We start from the raw sequence: 23,553 nt of genomic DNA on the forward strand, positions 1-23,553 counted from the left end.
TATCAGCAGCAATACTGTCTGCACATCTATCAGCAGCAATACTGTCTACACATCTATCAGCAGCAATACTGTCTACACATCTATCAGCAGCAATACTCTCTGCACATCTATCAGCAGCAATCCAGTCTACACATCTATCAGCAGCAATACTGTCTGCACATCTACAGTATCAGCACCAATACTGTCTACACATCTATCAGCAGCAATACTGTGTGCACATCTATCAGTAGCAATACTGTCTACACATCTACAGTATCAGCAGTAATACTCTCTGCACATCTATGAGCACCAATACTCTCTACACATCTATTAGCAGAAATACTGTCTACACATCTATCAGCAGCAATCTATCTGCAGCAATACTAAATCTATCTGAAGCAATACTGTCTACACATCTATCAGCAGTAATACTGTATCAGCAGCACGTCTACACATCTATCAGCAGCAATACTGTCTGCACGTCTATCAGCAGCAATACTGTCTGCACATCTATCAGCAGCAATACTGTCTACACATCTATCAGCAGCAATACTGTCTGCACATCTATCAGCAGCAATACTGTCTGCACATCTATTAGCAGTAATAATGTCTACACATCTATCAGCAGCAATACTGTCTACACATCTATCAGCAGCAATACTGTCTGCACATCTATCAGCAGCAATACAGTCTACACATCTATCAGCAGCAATACTGTCTGCACATCTACTGTATCAGCACCAATACTGTCTACACATCTATCAGCAGTAATACTGTCTGCACGTCTATCAGCAGCAATACTGTCTACACATCTATCAGCAGCAATACTGTCTGCACATCTACTGTATCAGCACCAATACTGTCTACACATCTATCAGCAGCAATACTGTCTACACATCTATCAGCAGCAATACTCTCTGCACATCTATCAGCAGCAATCCAGTCTACACATCTATCAGCAGCAATACTGTCTGCACATCTACAGTATCAGCACCAATACTGTCTACACATCTATCAGCAGCAATACTGTGTGCACATCTATCAGTAGCAATACTGTCTACACATCTACAGTTTCAGCAGCAATACTCTCTGCACATCTATGAGCACCAATACTCTCTACACATCTATTAGCAGAAATACTGTCTACACATCTATCAGCAGCAATACTGTCTACAAATCTATCTGAAGCAATACTGTCTACACATCTATCAGCAGTAATACTGTCTACACATCTATCAGCAGCAATACTGTCTGCACATCTATCAGCAGCAAACTGTCTGCACATCTATTAGCAGTAATACTGTCTACACATCTATCAGCAGCAATACTGTCTGCACATCTATCAGCAGCAATACAGTCTACACATCTATCAGCAGCAATACTGTCTGCACATCTACAGTATCAGCAGCAATACTGTCTGCACATCTATGAGCACCAATACTCTCTACACATCTATCAGCAGCAATACTGTCTGCACATCTATCAGCAGCAATACAGTCTACACATCTATCAGAAGCCATAATGTCTGCACATCTACAGTATCAGCAGCAATACAGTCTACACATCTATCAGCAGCAATACTGTCTGCACATCTATCAGCAGCAATACTGTCTACACATCTATCAGCAGCAATACTCTCTGCACATCTATCAGCAGCAATACAGTCTACACATCTATCAGCAGCAATACTGTCTGCACATCTACAGTATCAGCACCAATACTGTCTACACATCTATCAGCAGCAATACTGTCTGCACATCTATCAGTAGCAATACTGTCTACACATCTACAGTATCAGCAGCAATACTGTCTGCACATCTATTAGCACCAATACTGTCTACACATCCATCAGCAGCAATACTGTCTACAAATCTATCAGAAGCAATACTGTCTACCAATCTATCTGAAGCAATATTGTCTACACATCTATCAGCAGCAATACTGTCTACACATCTATCAGCAGCAATACTGTCTGCACATCTATCAGCAGCAATACAGTCTACACATATATCAGAAGCCATACTGTCTGCACATCTACAGTATCAGCACCAATACTGTCTGCACATCTATCAGCAGCAATACTGTCTACATATCTATCAGCAGCAATACTGTCTGCACATCTACAGTATCAGCACCAATACTGTCTGCACATCTATCAGCAGCAATACAGTCTACACATCTATCAGCAGCAATACTGTCTGCACGTCTATCAGCAGCAATACTGTCTGCACATCTATCAGCAGCAATACTGTCTACACATCTATCAGCAGCAATACTGTCTACACATCTATCAGCAGCAATACTCTCTGCACATCTATCAGCAGCAATCCAGTCTACACATCTATCAGCAGCAATACTGTCTGCACATCTACAGTATCAGCACCAATGCTGTCTACACATCTATCAGCAGCAATACTGTGTGCACATCTATCAGTAGCAATACTGTCTACACATCTACAGTATCAGCAGCAATACTCTCTGCACATCTATGAGCACCAATACTCTCTACACATCTATTAGCAGAAATACTGTCTACACATCTATCAGCAGCAATACTGTCTACAAATCTATCTGAAGCAATACTGTCTACACATCTATCAGCAGTAATACTGTCTGCACGTCTATCAGCAGCAATACTGTCTGCACGTCTATCAGCAGCAATACTGTCTGCACATCTATCAGCAGCAATACTGTCTACAAATCTATCAGCAGCAATACCGTCTGCACATCTATCAGCAGCAATACTGTCTGCACATCTATTAGCAGTAATAATGTCTACACATCTATCAGCAGCAATACTGTCTGCACATCTATCAGCAGCAATACAGTCTACACATCTATCAGCAGCAATACTGTCTGCACATCTACTGTATCAGCACCAATACTGTCTACACATCTATCAGCAGTAATACTGTCTGCACGTCTATCAGCAGCAATACTGTCTACACATCTATCAGCAGCAATACTGTCTGCACATCTACTGTATCAGCACCAATACTGTCTACACATCTATCAGCAGCAATACTGTGTGCACATCTATCAGTAGGAATACTGTCTACACATCTACAGTATCAGCAGCAATACTGTCTGCACATCTATGAGCACCAATACTCTCTACACATCTATCAGCAGCAATACTGTCTGCACATCTATCAGCAGCAATACAGTCTACACATCTATCAGAAGCCATAATGTCTGCACATCTACAGTATCAGCAGCAATACAGTCTACACATCTATCAGCAGCAATACTGTCTGCACATCTATCAGCAGCAATACTGTCTACACATCTATCAGCAGCAATACTCTCTGCACATCTATCAGCAGCAATACAGTCTACACATCTATCAGCAGCAATACTGTCTGCACATCTACAGTATCAGCACCAATACTGTCTACACATCTATCAGCAGCAATACTGTCTGCACATCTATCAGTAGCAATACTGTCTACACATCTACAGTATCAGCAGCAATACTGTCTGCACATCTATTAGCACCAATACTGTCTGCACATCTATCAGCAGCAATACTGTCTACACATCTATCAGCAGCAATACTCTCTGCACATCTATCAGCAGCAATACAGTCTACACATCTATCAGCAGCAATACTGTCTGCACATCTATCAGTAGCAATACTGTCTACACATCTACAGTATCAGCAGCAATACTGTCTGCACATCTATTAGCACCAATACTGTCTACACATCCATCAGCAGCAATACTGTCTACAAATCTATCAGAAGCAATACTGTCTACCAATCTATCTGAAGCAATACTGTCTACACATCTATCAGCAGCAATACTGTCTACACATCTATCAGCAGCAATACTGTCTGCACATCTATCAGCAGCAATACAGTCTACACATATATCAGAAGCCATACTGTCTGCACATCTACAGTATCAGCACCAATACTGTCTACACATCTATCAGCAGCAATACTGTCTACACATCTATCAATAGCAATCTATCTGCAATACTGTCTACACATCTCAGTATCAGCAGCAATACTGTCTGCACATCTATGAGCACCAATCTACACATCTAAGCAGAAATACTGTCTACACATCTATCAGCAGTGAAGCAATACTGTCTACACATCTATCAGCAGCAATACTGTCTACACATCTATCAGCAGCAATACTGTCTGCACATCTATCAGAAGTCTACACATCTATCAGAAGCCATAATGTCTGCACATCTACAGTATCAGCAGCAATACAGTCTACACATCTATCAGCAGCAATACTGTCTGCACATCTATCAGCAGCAATACTGTCTACACATCTATCAGCAGCAATACTCTCTGCACATCTATCAGCAGCAATACAGTCTACACATCTATCAGCAGCAATACTGTCTGCACATCTACAGTATCAGCACCAATACTGTCTACACATCTATCAGCAGCAATACTGTCTGCACATCTATCAGTAGCAATACTGTCTACACATCTATTAGCAGAAATACTGTCTACACATCCACAGTATCAGCAGCAATACTGTCTGCACATCTATTAGCACCAATACTGTCTACACATCTATTAGCAGAAATACTGTCTACACATCCATCAGCAGCAATACTGTCTACAAATCTATCAGAAGCAATACTGTCTACAAATCTATCTGAAGCAATACTGTCTACACATCTATCAGCAGCAATACTGTCTACACATCTATCAGCAGCAATACTGTCTGCACATCTATCAGCAGCAATACAGTCTACACATATATCAGAAGCCATACTGTCTGCACATCTACAGTATCAGCAGCAATACTGTCTACACATCTATCAGCAGCAATACTGTCTACACATCTATCCACAGCAATAGTTGAGGAAAGCTGTTTATTCTGACTTTTAACAAAATGCACAAACACTCATGCTCGCAACCACCCACCCGCAAAACCAGATGCTTGCTCTCACAAAATCACACACTTGAACGCACACACACAGGCATGTGCACAGCTAGAGCTCAACCTGTGCAGAGCACATGCCACTTTGCCCGTTCAGTCTCTAAAGTGCCCTTTTCATTGGTGGTATAATTTCACCAAATGTTTTTAGTCATTGTGGTTCTGAACTAACTAAATTCTCGGGGGAGAAGAGCCTTGGTCGGGGTGGTAAACAAGAATCTGATTGTCACTCTAATAGAGCTCCAGAGTTTCTGTGGGGATTGGAGAACTTTCCAGAAGGACAACCATCTCTGTAGCACTCAACCAATCAGGCCTTTATAGTAGAGTAGCCAGACGGAAGCCACTCCTCAGTAAAAGGCACATGACAGACTGCTTGGAGTTTGCCAAAAGGCACCTAAAGGACTCTCAGACCATGAGAAACAAGATTCTCTGGTCTGATGAAATCAAGACTAAACTCTTTGGGCTGAATGCCAAGCGTTACATCTGGATGAAACCTGGCACCATCCCTACAGTGAAGCATGGTGGCAGCATCATGCTGTGGGGAGTTTTTTCAGCAACATGGACTGGGAGACTAGTCACATGTGTGGGAAAGATGAATGGAGCAAAGTACAGAGATCCTTGATGAAAACCTGCTCCAGAGCTCTCAGGACCTCAGACTGGGGTGAAGGTTCACCTTCCAACAGGACAACGACTCTCTAAGCCAACAACCAAGACAACACAGAAGTGGCTTTGGGACAAGTCTCTGAATGTCCTTGAGTGGCCCAGCCAGAGCCTGGACTTGAACACGATCGAACATCTCTGGAGAGACCTGAATGCACAGCACGCTCCCCATCCAACCTGACAGAGCTTGAGAGGATCTGCATAGAAGAATGGGAGAAACTCCCCAAATACAGGTGTGCCAAATTTGTAGCGTCATACCCAAGAAGACTCTAATCGCTGCCAAAGGTGCTTCAACACCGTAGTGAGTAAAGGGCCTGAATACTTATGTAAATGTGATATTTCAATTTTTTTGTTTTTTAAAAAATTGCAAAAAAAATCTACAAACCTGTTTTTGCTTTGTGATTATGGAGTTTTGTGTGTAGATTGATGAGGAAACTGTTTTAATTCAGTTTAGAAAAAGGCTATAACGTAACAAAATGCTGAAAAAGTAAAGTAATGTGAATAAATGATGGTTAATAAGAGATCAGCCGTAATGGCAGTAACTACCATCATTGGACTTTTATTAATAGTTTTATTCTATGTTGTTACAGCATTCAACACACATAATGCATAGTGCATTTAATAAAACCGATCCCGAACCTACCTCAAAAAGTACTAATCGCTCAGCAATAGCACACACACACACACCATGGTTTAATCCAGGAAGCTTGCCGTCTAGCAGAGCTGAATAAAACCCAGTTATATCATGTTGTACTTTGTTTATAGCTCATTTCGAACACTGGGTAGATATATTTTCAGAGGCAATGGAGGGGAAGGAAAAAATCAATAGGCAGAATAATGATGCGAGTCCCGTCTGTACTACCTTTTCTCCTTTAAATTCAGAATCATCAGTCAAACCAGCGTTTTCCAAACCAGGGGTCGCGACCCCATGTGGGGTTGCCTGATTTGAAAATGGGGTTGTGTGAGAAACTCACTAGATGCAGTTGCAATAAACAGACCGGTTTCAGTTTTCGTTCTACAAATGTGGCTCTATCTTTTGAACAGTTTAAGATACAAAGTATTATGACCCCCATCACTGAAAGATAAGACTCTCAGGAACATGTATGTGTCTTCTGTTTCATTCTACGATGCCCACAGGCCACGCAGGACTGATTAGAACAGAGTGGACAAGAACAGGCACTAAATCAGACTGGGGGAAAGAAGATCATACAAAATTGTTGCCTGATGATCTTCTGAACTTCCCAATACCTTCCTGACGCATTTCAGTCACTTCAACCGATACTTTCTTCAGATTTAAATGCTGATTTGTAATAGACGGTCATAGCCCACATTAAAAAAAGATAACATTGGCCATTCATTACATGTAAAAACATTTTCTTTCTATCAATGGCCAATGTTAACTTTTTTAATTGTGACTATGACAGTCTATTACAAATCAGTCTGACAGTACTTTTGACAGTATTTCAATCTGAAGGAAGTATGGGTTGAGTTTTGAGGTCCAAAGTCTTTGTCTTCCCTTAAAACATTTTTTGTCGTCGTCAAATATGCAGTTTAACAGGCGATTTCCACATGTTAAACTGCACATTTGACGTGCGTGTGTGCGTGCGTGCGCGTGTGGGTGAGAAGGAGAGGGAGTGCGATGAGGAGAAGAGAGAAGCCAAGAAGCTGCTCAGTGTGCTTTTCAAAGCCTCCTCAATGTAGCAAAACAGCAACAGAAAATAAACACCATTTTAGCTAATGAGGTGTTTAGCGGTCCATGTTCCTCCCTGCATAATGATGGGGGGAATGAGGAAATGTATTTACACAGAGGGAAGATAAAAGGATTTGTAAGGGTATGTAAGTACAGAAGAGGAGCGAAGAAGGCGATCAATAATTAATTTACTTTCAGCCAGTCAAGGGCAATTAAAATGCCCCCCCTCCACCCACCACCCACTAATCTCACTGACCATTGTCCCAAACAGGGATTACAGCATTTATGGATCGATACTAAGACATACACACACAAAAACACAAACACTGTAGAGCTGGATTACAATTGTTTTGATAACATTACAAATGTATAACACACTTGTTGATGGATTTCTGTTTACCTTGAGTATGTAACTGGAAACAACACCTAGGTACATATAATGTACTCACTGACTGTTTATAGCCTATATGCTGTATATTGTACATCCCCACACACACACAGGGGCTATGTTACCTTTCTAAAACATTTGAAATATTTAGTGCACAGTAGTAGGCTAGAATAAAAGGCAAAACACAATGCAATTTTTTTAAACAGATGTTTTTCTCCATTAAACATCATGGTCAGCTTTCATGGCATCGTGTAGGCTAGGGCCATACATTTACACCAATGGGAACATAAGCTATCCTAGTGATCTCTAGACTTCTCCCATATGTTCCAACTTCCAACACATAATCTAAATACATTGACATACTATGTGCTGGATATGACACACCACCACTATCTAGACTAGATATCTGACGGCGTCTGTTGAAGACCAGGGGGATGTACAGAAAGGATTTTCACCGCCTCATCCCAGCCGCCACATTACCTGATATAAATGTAACGTGGGGGATATACACATAAAATATCTCATTACCTGATATAAATGTAACGTGGGGGATATACACATAAAATATCTATTCCTATAGCCATACTATACCATATTTTCTACATGTGAGGTCTTCGGGACTAATCTAAATACATAGGTTCTTTACATCAGGGAGTGGAGCACTGGAATGATCAGGTCAGAAATATACAAAAATATATGTTTTATTTACAATCTTAATTACTCAAGCAACTCAGTGAAAGCTTCTCATAGATGCCATCTTCAATGCCTAGTGCTCCATATATTCACTGCTGGCACACACAACAGGATGAGATAATCTCATAGTCTCATAGTTGCACACCCCCTAGCCACATCGACGGGACCACAGTGGAGAAGGTGGAAAGCTTCAAGTTCCTCAGCGTACACATCACTGACAAACTGAAACGATCCACCCACACAGACAGTGTGGTGAAGAAGGCGCAACAGTGCTTCTTCAACCTCAGGAGGCTGAAGACATTTCCTGTCGGGCTGTATCCCCGCCTGGTACGGCAAAGGCACCGCCCGTAACCGCAGGGCTATCCAGAGGGTGATGCGGTCTGCCCAACATGATGCGGTCTGCCCGAACTACCTGCCCTCCAGGACTCTTACAGCACCTAATGTTACAGGAAGGATAAAAAGATCATCAAGGACAACAACCACCCAAGCCACTGCCTGTTCACCCCGCTATCATCCAGAAGGCGAGGTCAGTACAGGTGCATCAAAGCTGGGACAGAGAGACTGAAAAACAGCTTCTATCACAAGACTGTTAAATAGCCATCACTAGCACATTAGAGGCTGCTACCTATATGCATAGACTTGAAATTACTTGCCACCTTAACAAATAAAACACAAGTCACTTTAATAATATTTTCATTACTCATCTCATGTGTATATACTGTGTTCTATTATATTCTGCTGTATCTCAGTCTATACCGCTCTGACATTGATCGTCCATTTATATATTCTTAATTCCATTCCTTTACTCTGATTTTTGTCTATTGGGTATATGTTGTGAAATTGTTAGATATTTGTTAGATTTAGTTGGAGCTGTTACGTACGTCGTTAGAAGGAGACCAAGGCGCAGCGTCGTAAGCGCACATCTTTCTTTATTAAGATGAACACCAACAAAACAACAAATGACCACACAAACGTAACATACTGCAGGCTACCTAATAACTGTGCAAAAACAAGATCCCACAAACTAGGGTGGAAAACAGGCTGCCTAAGTATGATTCCCAATCAGAGACAACGATAGACAGCTGCCTCTGATCGAAAACAATAACCGGCCAACAAAGAAATAGAAAACTAGAATGCCCACCCAAATCACACCCTGACCTAACCAAATAGAGAAATAAAAAGGCTCTCTAAGGGCAGGGTGTGATAGGAGCTAGAAACACAAGCATTTCGCTACACCCGCCATAACATTTGCTGAACACATGTATGTGACCAATAAAATGTGATTTGATTTGATTTGACATAGGCATTCAATCGTCAATCAATTTATTACGTTTCTGGCCAACACACAAAAGACATACCTAGGGAGGTGTGCCATGGGAGAAGGGGAACGTGTACCAGAGGTCACGGTCGCCACACCCGTCCTCCCAAGGCACGCCATCCTGCACATAGTAAGGGGATCCGCTGAATGACACAAACAAGATGGCTTAATTAACAATCATGCCCATAATTAACCATCACGCCCTTAATTAACAATCACATATGCCTGGCACTAGCAGACTAACAAGGGTGCGGTCACATTAGGGCAACGGTTCTACCCAGTTACATAAATATGAAGCACCTTCAAACATCACCAGTGTAAAAGTGGGTCAGAAAATTCTGACTGTGGGATGGGACTCAAAGATGGATGATAGGGGAGGCTTTGGGGAATATATCTCACGCCCGGGGATAGTTGGCTTTCAGCCTTCCACACCATGGTACCAGGCAGTTACTGTCTGCAGACACTGATGGAGGCTCATTTAACTAAGTAACTGCATGCCCCTGGCATCTGATCTGGGCTAGTTAATGCACACATCTGTACAGTTATAGATGGAGAGGAAGAGAGGGAGGTGGGAAGGAGAGAGAAACAGAGAAAGAGAAACTGACAGAGAGAGAAAAGAGAGAGAACAGAGGACAGAAGAGAGGGAACAGAGGAGAGAAAAAAGATAAACCAACCAAGAGAGAGAGAAACAGGCAGAGAGAATAGATAGAGAAACAGAGAGTGAGAAAAACAGACAGAGAGAAAGAGAGAAAAACATCGAAAGAATAGATAGAGAGAAACAGAGAGAGAGAGAGACGCTGAGAAGAGAGTGGGAGAAACAGAGAGAGAAGCAGAGAGAGAGAGAAACAGAGAAACAGAGAGAGAGAAAAAACTGAGAGAAACAGAGCAAAAAACAGAGCTATGAACTCTCTGTCTAGGGATTTGGGGCAATATAAACTCTCCACCACTCCTTGAACGGAAATGCATTTGTTATTTGTTTCTTTGGAGGTCAAACACTTTTTAAACTTTAAGAGCTTGTCTCTGTGTGTATATAGGCCTGTGTGTGCGTGTGTGCATACGTGCGTGCGTGCGCAATTAGCATGAACACAAGCCTAGAATTTTATAAACTGACTTATTTTCTGCCAAGCCCATCCATTACATGTAAATGTAGGTCCCAGAACCAGACGTCTCAGTTACAAGATTAACAAGGAGATGTGGCGTTTGTCATCCCACAATGAGAGTGAAACAGGCTGAGATCATTACAGCTGTGAGAAGCTGTGAGAAACTGTGAGAAACTGCCCAGCTATGTCTTGGATAACAGTAAGTCTAGTGACCCTCTGGGCCACTTCAATCCAGTCTACCGAGACAAGCCAAAGCATAGTGGGATTGAACATCTCACTCTCGAACTGCAAGGCGGGTCCCCTTACATGGGAGCCAGAAGGGGACTTAGGCACACCTCTTGAGGACAGCTAGACTATAATACGTGGAGCCTCTTATGTTGAGCATGCCTGGATAGTGTGTTAAGTGCATGGGGTTAGAACTCATCTGTGTTCAATCGACACATAGAATTTTTAAAAATTGCTTGGAGAGCAGTGCAATGCTTGACTCTCTCTCTGTCCCCCTTGGTACGCGGTACACAAGTTGCCCTAGCAGGAAGTTGATAGTTGCCTAAGGCAATGGGGGGAAATTGAAAAGTGGGACTGAAAAAATAAAATGCACTCCAGCTGCTATTTACAGATATCTCTTTCCCAGGTGCGTCAGTGGAAATGGAGACAGTCTGTGATTGGAATCCTAATTTACTTTTTTCAAAGCAAGTCTTCACAATGGAAAGTCATACAAGCTGGAAGAGTACACAGATGGAGTTAGCCGTTGATATAGCAACAGACGCTAACAGCTCATCAAATCCCATTGTGATGCCAGTGTGGACATATTTTGGCAAGTGGACACTATTTGGCACTACAGGCCCATACTGCCTCCATGTGTGCATATATATATGCAGTATAATCTACTCATTCCAGGGTTTTTCTTTATTTTTACTATTTTCTACATTGTAGAATAATAGTGAAGATATCAAAACTATGAAATAACACATATGGAATCATGTAGTAAACAACAAATGTAGCCACCCTTTGCCTGGAATGCATTTCAATTAACAGGTGTGCCTTGTAAAAAGTTCATTTGTGGAATTTCTATCCTTCTTGCGACAATCTGTTGTGTTGTGACAAGGCATGGGTGGTGTACGGAAGATAGCCCTATTTGGTAAAAGACCAAGTCCATATTATGGCAATAACAGCTCAAATAAGCAAAGAGAAATGACAGTCCATCATTACTTTAAGACATGAAGGTCAGTCAATCCGGAACATTTCAAGAACTTTGAAAGTTTCTTCAAGTGCAGTAGCAAAAATCATCAAGCGCTATGATGAAACTGGCTCTCATGAGGAGCGCCACAGGAATGGAAGGCCCAGAGTTACCTCTGCTGCAGAGGATAAATTCATTACCAGCCTCAAAAATTGCATCCCAAATAAATGGTTGAGTTCAAGTAACAGACACATCTCAACATCAACTGTTCAGATAAATTGCTGCAAAGAAACTGCTGAAAAGAAACCACTACTAAAAGACACCAATAAGAAGAAGACTTTCTTGGGCCAAGAAGTACGAGCAATGGACATTAGAATGGTGGAAATCTGTCCTTTGGTCTGATGAGACAAATTTTGGTTCCAACAGCCGTGTCTTTGTGAGACGCAGAGTAGGTGGACGGATGATCTCCGCATGTGTGGTTCCCACCATGAAGCATGGAGGAGCTGTGATGGTGTAAGCATGCTTTGCTGGTGACACTGTCAATTATTTATTTAGAATTCAAGGCACACTTAACCAGCGTGGCTACCACAGCATTTTGCAGCAATACGCTATCCCATCTGGATTGTGCTTAGTGGGACTATCATTTGATTTTCAACAGGACAATGACCTAACACACCTCCAGGATGTGTAAAGAGAGTGATGGAGGGCTGCATTAGATGCTCTGGCCTCCATAATTACCAGACCTCAACCCAATTGAGATGGTTTGGGATGTGTTGGACCACAGAGTGAAGGAAAAGCAGTCAACAAGTGCTCAGCATATGTGGGAACTCCTTCAAGACTGTTGGAAAAGCATTACAGGTAAAGATGGTTGAGAGAATGCCAAGTACGTGCAAAGCTGTCATCAAGGCAAAGGGTGGCTACTTTGAAGAATCTAAAATCTAAAGTATGTTTTGATTTGTTGAACACTTTTTTGGTTACTAAATGACTCCATATGAGTTATTTCATAGTTTTGATGTCTTCACTATTATTCTACAATGTAGATAAATAGTAAAAATAAAGAAAAACCCTTTAATTAGTAGTTGTGTCCAAACTTTTGACTGGAACTGCATATATTATTTTATTGTATTTTTTTATTGGTCCGCGGGTCTACAAAAGGGTCGCCAGTTGAGGTCAGAAGTGGGAGAAGGTAAGCTGCCTTGGCGAAGACAGACTACACTGGCCCGCTTACTCTGACTTCTACTCATTTATAGCAGGTTACACGTTTATAGCAGGTTTCAACCATTGATGTTGGCTTGTTTATGCTATGTATTGGCCATTGAGAGGCTTTTAAGCCAGTGGTCGGCCATATTGGCACTATCCAATAGGGGCAGTCCTCCATAAGAATGAATGGAATTGTACTGTATTTCAATCAAATGCTTCAAGGACATAATTAAATGTATTTAAGTATTTTTGTTGTAGTGGGGGACAGTAACATTAGCAATCTCAAAAAACTAATATCTAAGGAAATTGAATTTAAAAGTATTTATTAAGGTGTCTAATAGAATAAATGTGTGGATGTGGGTACGCAGACCCACAAGCCACTGCCACTGCTTGTGGGGCTGCGTACCCTCATGATGAGTTGCCAGATAGTTCAGTCTATTTAAAGCATAATTAAAAAAAATAATAAATCTGTCTTTTTAAGCTAGAGATATCTATTTTTTGCATGGGGTACATCTCAATCTACCGCGTTTGTCAGACCAGGAGATATCTTGAAAATCGGTCTTCTCACGAAAACGTCTGTAACGTCCAACTGGTTTGGTCGACTGGTATTACCCCTCTATGGAAAGAACACAATGGTGTTCTCCATTTTGCTCTACGACCCCCACAAGTGTCAGGGGACTCATCTGAAGGTAACCCGGTACCGGGACGAAAAATGAAAGGACATGAATATGATGAATATGGTAAACAGGTAATTCAACTGTAAAAAATAAAAATAATAATAATAAATTCCATGCATGAATCTCTTATTCAATGAGTTTTTACGGGTTAATAGCAGTAAGGCCAAATTCAATGTTTCGTCAAATAATTGTTTTATATACATTTTTTTTATACCTACAGGGGTGCTAAATGAAATACAACTCTTGGGGAACATGTCCATTGGTGCTACGTGTATTTTTGTCACTGTGTTCAGACTGGGAAGGACACATTTTGCAGAAAGTTGTTCTGTATGCTAGTTTGCAACATTGCAGAGAATCGAAGAAAACCTGGAGGCAAAACCTTGGGGGAGAAAAAGTAATTGTTGTCAGAAGTGCGCTATATACACAAAATCGACATACCGGTACAATGTTGCACCTACGATACTAATCTGCTGAGCACTAATGGAGCTCCGCTCAATCAAGGCATTTGATAGGTTTGACATGTAATGAGACGTCACCAATTTACACAGGGTCTCCATCCCTATTTATCTATTTTTCTGCCATGAACTTCCCCAGGCTTATCCATATTAGGGATCTCGAAGAGACTAGCTTAGTAGAAACCCAACCCCGGGCCCTTAGAATCTAGGGGGATACAATATACATTTCTTTATTAAAAGACAGGTGCTGCTGATAATACTACCATCGTTATCGAGGCAGAGGACATGTATGTGTAGCCAATGGGTTTGATGCTGTCTGGCCAAAAGGAGTATGGCATGTTATACTCTTTTTTGGCCAGACAGCATCAGATACAGTGGGGCAAAAAAGTATATAGTCAGCCACCAATTGTGCAAGTTCTCCCACTTAAAAAGATGAGAGAGGCCTGTCATTTTCATCATAGGTACACTTCAACTATGACAGACAAAATGAGAAAAAAAATCCTGAAAATCACATTGTAGGATTTTTAATGAATTTATTTGCAAATTATGGTGGAAAATAAGTATTTGGTCAATAACAAAAGTTTATCTCAATACTTTGTTATATACCCTTTGTTGGCAATGACAGAGGTCAAACGTTTTCTGTAAGTCTTCACAAGGTTTTCACACACTGTTGCTGGTATTTTGACCCATTCCTCCATACAGATCTCCTCTAGAGCAGTGATGTTTTGGGGCTGTTGCTGGGCAACACAGACTTTCAACTCCCTCCAATTAGTTGTTTTAAAGCTAATTTCCTGCAATTATACACATTGTTTATATGATATCTGAGTGAGAGTGACTAACAAAATCAATGGGGAACCCCCCAGTCGGTAATTTGACAATGATTAGGCCTACAAGTTTTGATAGCTGGCCGCTAGACTAATTTACCAATCTCCTAAAAACGTTTTTAGCTAACATGGGCTAATTGAGTGACTGTCAGTGACTGACAAGAGAAAAACTGCTGATGCACAACCACATTTCAAAATTGCACCGTCTACTGCTCTAACTCACAACAGTAAGTTGAGACCTCGACTGCGTCCGCAGGCCGCCATTTGCCCACGCCTGGTGTACTCTCAAACTATGACTACGCGTTTGTACTTGCCTTTACCCAAAGCGTCAAAATGTTACAGCTATGAAGTTCACAAGCAATGTTATTCAATTCAAAATGTTGGCTAGATATTTCAAGTCTGTATGCCAAGTGTGAATGTCTGACTGAGGAGCATCACTGTTTTCACAAGTCAGCGAGGTATCGGGAATCCTCACAATCAATCAAGAATCTTATAGTGTGTGACATCCTGTCTGTGCCAGATTGTTAAGTGCACACACCACTGCGTTGGCAAGAAAAAAAACTACAGGAAAGACGGTCGTTTAATGTGAGATGCTCAGCGATGTTAGGACTTTGAAAGTCGTGTCGTGTCCACCCGGCATTACATGCAAGCCCAGAAATGTGTGATGGATCCCAAATCACTGTTTAAAAAAGTGTAATGCATGGCCACACAACATCCAGATCTAAGCCTGCGTTTACACAGGTAGCCAAAGTCAGATTTTTTTCCACTAATTGGTATTTTGACAGATATTTTTCAGAACTGATCTGATTGGTCAAAAGATAAATGAGTGAAACAAGTATCATAATTGGGCAGCATGTGGATTACATTTCAAAGATTCTGAATGTTTCATAGTCTATATTTCATACACTATTGGCTAATCTGCAAACAAAAGGGAAAACTTAAAACTAGCTGGATGACTTCGGGTGGTTACAGTTAAACGTACATAAAAGGTTGCTTTATTAAACAAGTTCACACGGATTAACACCATATTCGCTCTTCTGGTCTGTTCTCAATTGGTCAGATATCAGAAATGATTAATGACATGTTTTGTGGAAGGAAATGGCTTGTCATTAATTATAGGTGTTCATCAGGGCTACCAAGAAATCTCAGGTATTGCATTACATCCACACATCAGAAAGGAGCAGCAGATTTTTATTTGGTAAATGAAAACTTAAGCAAAATAGTACATTTTGTGTGCACTACATCATCACGCAGACTTTTATCCACAGCAAGTCTGTTTTGTAGAAACACCACTGGTGGGAAAATCCACATTTTCCTTTTGCGGATTTTAGAATAATTGCATGAAAATGAGAATGAACAACGCACTCTGAAACTTCAGTATAAATTCAGCCAGACAGTAGTTTTGAAAGTGGTGGTCAGGTGCTAAAAATGGTCCCTGTTTTTTGTGTAGTATGTCAAATTGTGCACCAAGTCATCGATATCTTATATTACACCCTTCAAAAAATATATATTTGGGTGATTTGTTACGATTCGAATTCAAATGACATGTTAAACATTTGTTTATGGAGTCATTTATGGAGTCATGGAGTGCATCATTAAGAGGTTTATCTTGATGTGCTCTTTTGAATGGCTCGTGGAAAATAAATCAAATACCTTTATCACCTTTTTAGGCATACAATTGCACTGTGAATGAGTCTGGTGGGACTTGATACAGATGAAGAAAGCTTCTCTGAAACAGTAGTTTTGAACAAGACTACAGGCATCAACATCCATTTAAACAGAATACTCTCTCTCAATTTCCAGCATCAAGACAACATAGTTTACATTTATTTACAGTCATCTTTTGTACCATGTTCATAGGAGCAGGACAAGGTGCCAAAGCAAGGCATTCAGTTACACCTAATACACCTCCAATGAATACAAGTACAGTTTTACATACACTTTATTAAAGCATCTTGATGCGCTTAGAAAATGTTTTTTAAAAACAATACAGGTTTACATGAAGAATACAATATTGTGAGAGAAATAAAAATAACACTAAATAGATCTGCAATACCAAAAGTTGTGAACATTTTACTGAAAGCAAAACTATAGTATCGGTCAACTTTCACCACTTTAAGGCTAAACCAATTGAAAATAATGAACTGAGATTCAATGGAGGAAACTACAGCACTTCTTTAGATCTGGTAAAACAAACTACATTTGGCAAAAAGATAACCCTGGCTGTGTTTTTTGGGATCAAAAAGGAGCTTAGGTGGTGGGCTTGGAAAGGGGGCGTGGTCAGTGCTGCTGAATTTAGTAAACACATTTTAGGCCCCCAATATTGATGTTTTTTTATTTACATTTTAATATTTACAAGTTAATTTCTTCCAATTCTAAACATTTTGCGATGGACCTGAGAGAACATTTAGCAGTTAAAGAACAAACTGCAATTCTATGCATTTTGCCTTGGCTAATACTGTCTTATTCTGCTCAAACTTACATTTACATTTAAGTCATTTAGCAGACGCTCTTATCCAGAGCGACTTACAAATTGGTGCATTCACCTTATGACATCTGATGTCATCCAACTTAAATACTGATCAATTGTTTTGGGAATTTTAAATTCCCCTGACTGTTCAGGGTTTATTTTGATAATTGTTAGTTCTCAAAGATGATATTATATTGCTACTTAAGTTTATATTCCCGAAAATGTAGATCTCTCTCTACATTTTACACATACACTACCAGTCTAAAGTTTGGACACACCTACTCATTCCAGGGGTTCTGTATTTCTACTATTTTCTACATTGTAGAATAATAGTGAAGACATAAAAACTATGAAATAACATATGCAATCATGTAATAACTCAAAAAATATAATTTACATTTGAGATTCTTCAAACACTCATGGCATTCTCTCAACCAGCTTCATGATGTAGTTACCTGGAATGCATTTCAAGTTCATTTCTAGAATTTCCTTCTTAATGCATTTGAGCCAATCAGTTGTGTTGTGTCAAGGTATGGGTGGTATACAGAAGATAAGGCTATTTGGTTAAAGACCAAGTCCATATTATGGCAAGAAAAGCTCAAATAAGCAAAGAGAAATGACAGTCCATCATTACTTTAAGACATGAAGGTCAGTCAATCCGGAAAATATCAAGAACTTTGAAAGTGTCTTCAAGTGCAGTCGCAAAAACCATCAAGCACTATTATTAAACTGGCTCTCATGAGGACCGCCACAGGAAAGGAAGACCCAGAGTTACCTCTGCTGCAGAGGATAAGTTCCTTAGTTAACAGCCTCAGAAATTGCTGCCCGAATAAATGCTTCACAGAGTTCAAGTAACAGACACATCTCAACATCAACTGTTCAGAGGAGACTGTGTGAATCAGGCCTTCGCCAAACAGAAGAACAGACATGCTTAGGCCAAGAAACACAAGCAATGGAACATTAGATCAGTGGAAATCTGTCCTTTCGTCTGATGAGTCCAAATTTGAGATTTTTGCATCCAACCGCTGTGTCTTTGTGAGACAAAGTATAGGTGAACAGATTATCTTTGCCTGTGTGGTTCCCACCGTGAAGCATGGACGAGGTGGTGTGACAGTGCTTTGCTGGTGACAGTCAGTGATTTATTAAGAATTCAAGGCACGCTTAACCAGCAGGGCTACGACAACATTCTGCAGCAATACGCCATCCTATCTGGTTTGCGCTTAGTGGGACTATCATTTGTTTTTCAACAGGACAATGACCCAACACACCTCCAGGCTGTGTAAGGGCTATTTGACCAAGGAGAGTGATGGAGTGTTGCATCAGATGATCTGGCTTCCACAATCACCCGACCTCAACTCAATTGAGATGGTTTGGGATGAGTTGGGAATGTTTTATTATTCTCCTGACTGTTCAGAAATTATTTTGATGACTGATAGATTATATTAAATAAATAAAAAACATATATTTTATACATCCTTATTTGTTTTTTGCTGTTTAAGTTTACACTGAAAGCAATTTTACATTCTGAAAATGCATTATAGTGCTCAGCATTTGTGGGAACTCCTTCAAGACTGCATTCCAGATGGAAAAAAAGCATTCCAGATGAAGCTGGTTGAGAGAATGCCAAGCGTATGCAAAGCTGTCATCAAGGCAAAGGGTGGCTACTTTGAAGAATCTTAAATATAAAATATATTTTCATTTGTTTAACACTTTTTTGGTTACTACATGATTCCATGTGTTATTTTATAGTTGATATCTACACTATTATTTTACAATGTAAAAAAATTGTACAAATATTGAAAAACCCTTGAATGAGTAGGTGTGTCCAAACTTTTGACTGGTACTAATATATATATATATTTTATATATATTTTTTTTTACAGTTTGGAATTAGGCGTCCCGAAAACACGCTTACGGAGACAAATCCCTGGCAGCTACGAGTGTGATGCTGTTAAACATAAAATATATCAACAAAAAGCCTCCTAGTATATCCTCAGTAAGAAAAGGGAAATGGCGAATAAAAAAAAGAACATGGATAACTTTTGGGGGGTATTTTTTGGGGTATTTCAATTCTCATGGTTATTCCCAACCTTCATCGAAGGTATAGGTTTGTTTCAGGGCAAATATGAATGAGACCATTTTGTCGTGAAATCATATTGCAATTGTTTGAATAAAGGCAATTGTGTGTTGAAGCTTTGGTTTCAATTGGGTAGCAGATTAAACTTCGCAACAGCATTTCAACAAACGCCATGGAAACGGAAAGGAAAAACAACCAACCAACAAAAAAAAACTCCTTAGACAACAAACTTGTTCTTGGTGGTGGAACCACTCTTGGTGGCAGTGTCCGCGTGTGATTGATATCCGATGATCACCTTGTGTGGCACGCCTAACCTCTCCTTCCACCCTTGTCTACAGAGGAGGGAAAATACAGTCTAGTAAAAATATCTGGATATGGATAAAAACAAGAGATGGTCAACATCTTTCAGGGCTAACTAAATGGTATGGCGACGCCGGCTCACCCTATGTGTGTAATAGCATCCTTGTTTTCGTAGTCTGTTGTCCATATCGCAAGTTTGTCTCCTTTCGTTCGGATGTTAACTACTGCCCCGCATACATCATCACTGTGGTCATCGAAGGCTTCGCCCACTAGGCACAGGAGCTGAAATGCACATGGACAGCCAGATGTTTTAATACTTTAATGACAGCTAGACATAATCAACTTTCTGAGACACATATTGCATGTCCAAGTAATGCACTTGTAGATGTGTACTTCTGGGAAAAAGGCTGTGTGAATATATATTGTGTGTGTGTGTGTGTCTGTGTGAGAGACAGGCCACTAGATAGCAGAGTTATGTCCCACACACTTAACATGAGATAAATACACCAACTTTTACAGAGTAGGGTTACATACAAATAGTTAATACATCTTTGTGTAGTTATGCCCTTTGTGCGTGTAATCAGACCTGTAGGGATGGGGTACTAACCGTTTCCAGCCAGAAGCGGTCGAGGTCGGCCCTGCGCTGCTGTTTGGAAAGTGTGATGAGCCACCTGCCACCACGCTTGTTCCTCTCGTCCTCCCACATGGGCTCGATACCATCCTGCAGCACAAAAACAGACCAGGCTCAGGGGTTAAAGGGCAAAGTTCAATTCATTACTTTTTTTTGCCTTTATAGGTCAGGGGTTGCTTGTCTGCAAAGATGAGCCCCGACATTTGCTTGTTTTGTTTGCAGAACTTGATACTACATGATAGATGAGCTTTGTATTAAACTAGTTTTCAGATAAAGGGATTAAGTTATATACCCAAGAACAACTCGGTTCGTTTGGTTGTTACTTAAGAGGAACAGATGAAACCTAAAACTGAAATCTAGTTCGACATAAGGAATGGAAATGAAAGCTGACTGACGTGAAAAGCAGCCAACCAATACTAGTATAAGATCATGACATTGAATTATGACGGCTGTTTAACACTCTGAGTAGTGGTCTATTTAGGGCAGACTGACCTCCTTGGGTGGGGTCATAACCCTTGCAGTGAAAGCTAAAGCCACAGGCTGAAACGAGACCTTGGGAGATGTGACAACTCCCTGTCATAGTGTAGCCCTCTGTCTAAAAGGCACTGCGCAAGTCAATAACTCAACTGAATTTGTGAATTAACATAATTGTTTTATGGACAATTTCCATCGGTTGCTGCTACTGGCCACAACCTCAACAAAAATGTGCTGTTATGGATGTAGAAATGGGTATGGAAGAAAAAGGAGCATGTGTGAGATTACAGATAGGGCGAAATCATCCTTACCTTGAAAAGTGAGTAGTCACAGCCAGAGATCAAGTTACTTGATAGTTGGATGTGATTATACAGACTGGGAAAACAGGAGGACAGGCACAGTAGTGACGCAGTAAGACACTCAGAGTCTGAATATATGTAAGATGTTGCAGGTGACTTTCTACAATAAAATACTTACGCCCAGAAGTCTTCCACTGTGTCAAACTTGGAGATGAGACGGAGGTTTGCTTGCCAGGTTTTCGTTTTGTCATTCTTAAAGAACCACAGAGCCCATCTGCATAGCAAACCAAATTCAACGATTTTGTGTCAACACTATAGATGGATTGGCTGACGTCACAAAAATAATGTGTGAGCATCAATGTGGCCGGAGGCCATGATTGGTTATGATTCTGAACGGTCAGATATCTAACAGGTGATTTGACTGATTTCATGGCAATGATAATATGGCAAGAATTCACTAGCTAGCTAACCAACAACGATGTATTTGAAAGACAAGAGCTCATTGTGAAAATGTATTTATATTTTCAATTAACATTTGGAGACTAAATATAGTTTACATGTCAACATTCTAAGCCAACCCTGTCAGTTTTGCCCCACAGTTGTAAATGCGTCGGTTTTGTTGCTTAACAACCAACCTGTCTATAGCCTATAAGCGTATATTGACAATGCATCAGGCAAAACACACTCCACGTCAACCTAGACAGTTTTCAGTTTACTATGTACGTTTCTTACACATTGTGTAATGATTGAGGGGGAAGATGTTGGTCCTGTGTGGCTGGTAGAGCATGGCGCTTGCAATGCCAAAGGTTGTGGGTTCGATTCCCGCTGGGGCCACCCATATGTAAAATGCATTCACTCATGACTAAGACGCTTTGGATAAAAGTGTCTGTTAAATGGCATATAATAAGATGAGCAGTACTTGAACCAGCAACCTTGTGGTAACAGGGCAAGTGGTCTGTGGATAATGGTGCAGATAAGCGCCACAGTACACTTTTAGGGATATACAGTGCATCCTGTAATATTTTAACCCATGCATGACAAGACTGGTATAAACCATAGTCAGGCATTAACACTAGTGGATACTGATATCCCAATGGATATAGTTAGTTGTGTATTTTCATGTGGAACTAGCTAGGTTAAGCAGCTATAGTACTTACCTATTTTGTAGTGGATGTTTGATGTAATCTTCAGGATTGACAACTTCTTGACCAGTTTCACTTTTTTTCGCCTCGGAATTAGGGGGATTCAAACTTGATTCCTGGAGAGATAGGGAAGAGATCTCAAAAAGCGACCTAGCATTTGAGATAACCATTTACATTTTTACGCCCAACTGGTGCAACTTATCCCTGGAACGCACCAAGAAGGTCAACTCGCTAGCCACCTTTCTTGAAGGGGCGGTGGCGATCATGCCTGTTACTAGTACTGTTAACGGTTGACACTGCTGGGCATGGATATTTTTAACCTTCAATACTTATGAAGGTATAGTGACTAACATTGAGACGTCTTGTAACTTGCTATATCCCCAACTCCAGCATGCACAATCGATTAGCTAGCGACAGCTCGTGGTTCACTTAGGAGCCCTCGAAGAGTCGAACATTCCAACAATCATTCTCACATTTGCGGTGGTCGTGCACTCGCAGCAACACCCACCATACATTTGCATCACTAGCTAATATATCACGTTATATATTTTAGTATAACTGTAACCCAAAACTGCCCATTATGTTACAAAATGTAGAGTTAAAGCAATCCCTCACCGACTCAGCTGTCGCCATCTTCTGATTATCGGATTCACAATTCTGTAATGTGAAACATAAAAGCGGATTGGATTGCGCTTTCCAACATGACAACCAAGTATGGTAAACCTAACTGCGCATGCTCACAGATGTGAGCTCTTCCAACTTCAAATTTGCTTGGAGCACTTGGAAAGTACAGTAATTAAGTCTATGACCACTATTTGTGAATCGTTTTATTTTTACACTAGTTTAAGGCATTAGGGTTTAGCCACCTATTTTATTACCACTTCATCAGTACACAATGCAGACATTTTATTTAGTCTTCATTAATCAGTGCATGCATTTTCATATGCTTTGATACCAGGGTGACAATCTTACTGCATCTGTCAATATCAAAACATGCCAATACTCTGCTCAAAATAATGCCTAAGTTGTTTTGCTCCATCATATTTTACCTGTTAAGTCCCTTTCAATGATGCATCCATGATCAT

At 40.5% G+C, this 23,553-nt stretch overlaps 1 protein-coding gene across 1 annotated transcript; it reads right to left on the minus strand.

Moving 5' to 3' along the window:
• Nucleotides 1–16,249: 16,249 nt before the first annotated feature.
• On the minus strand, nt 16,250–23,175 carry eif4ea (eukaryotic translation initiation factor 4ea). Its single transcript, XM_029662772.2, has 7 exons — nt 23,084–23,175; nt 22,484–22,584; nt 21,505–21,600; nt 21,339–21,402; nt 20,530–20,643; nt 20,065–20,204; nt 16,250–19,954 (listed from the first exon to the last, which is right to left on the minus strand). Exons 1-7 carry the CDS (start codon nt 23,099–23,101, stop codon nt 19,840–19,842), a joined length of 648 nt encoding a protein of 215 aa, XP_029518632.1. The 5' UTR covers nt 23,102–23,175; the 3' UTR covers nt 16,250–19,839.
• Between the last annotated feature and the right edge of the window lie 378 nt (nt 23,176–23,553).

The sequence above is a fragment of the Oncorhynchus nerka genome, linkage group LG6 (genome assembly GCF_034236695.1).
Source record: "Oncorhynchus nerka isolate Pitt River linkage group LG6, Oner_Uvic_2.0, whole genome shotgun sequence".
Taxonomy (NCBI): Eukaryota; Metazoa; Chordata; class Actinopteri; order Salmoniformes; family Salmonidae; genus Oncorhynchus; species Oncorhynchus nerka.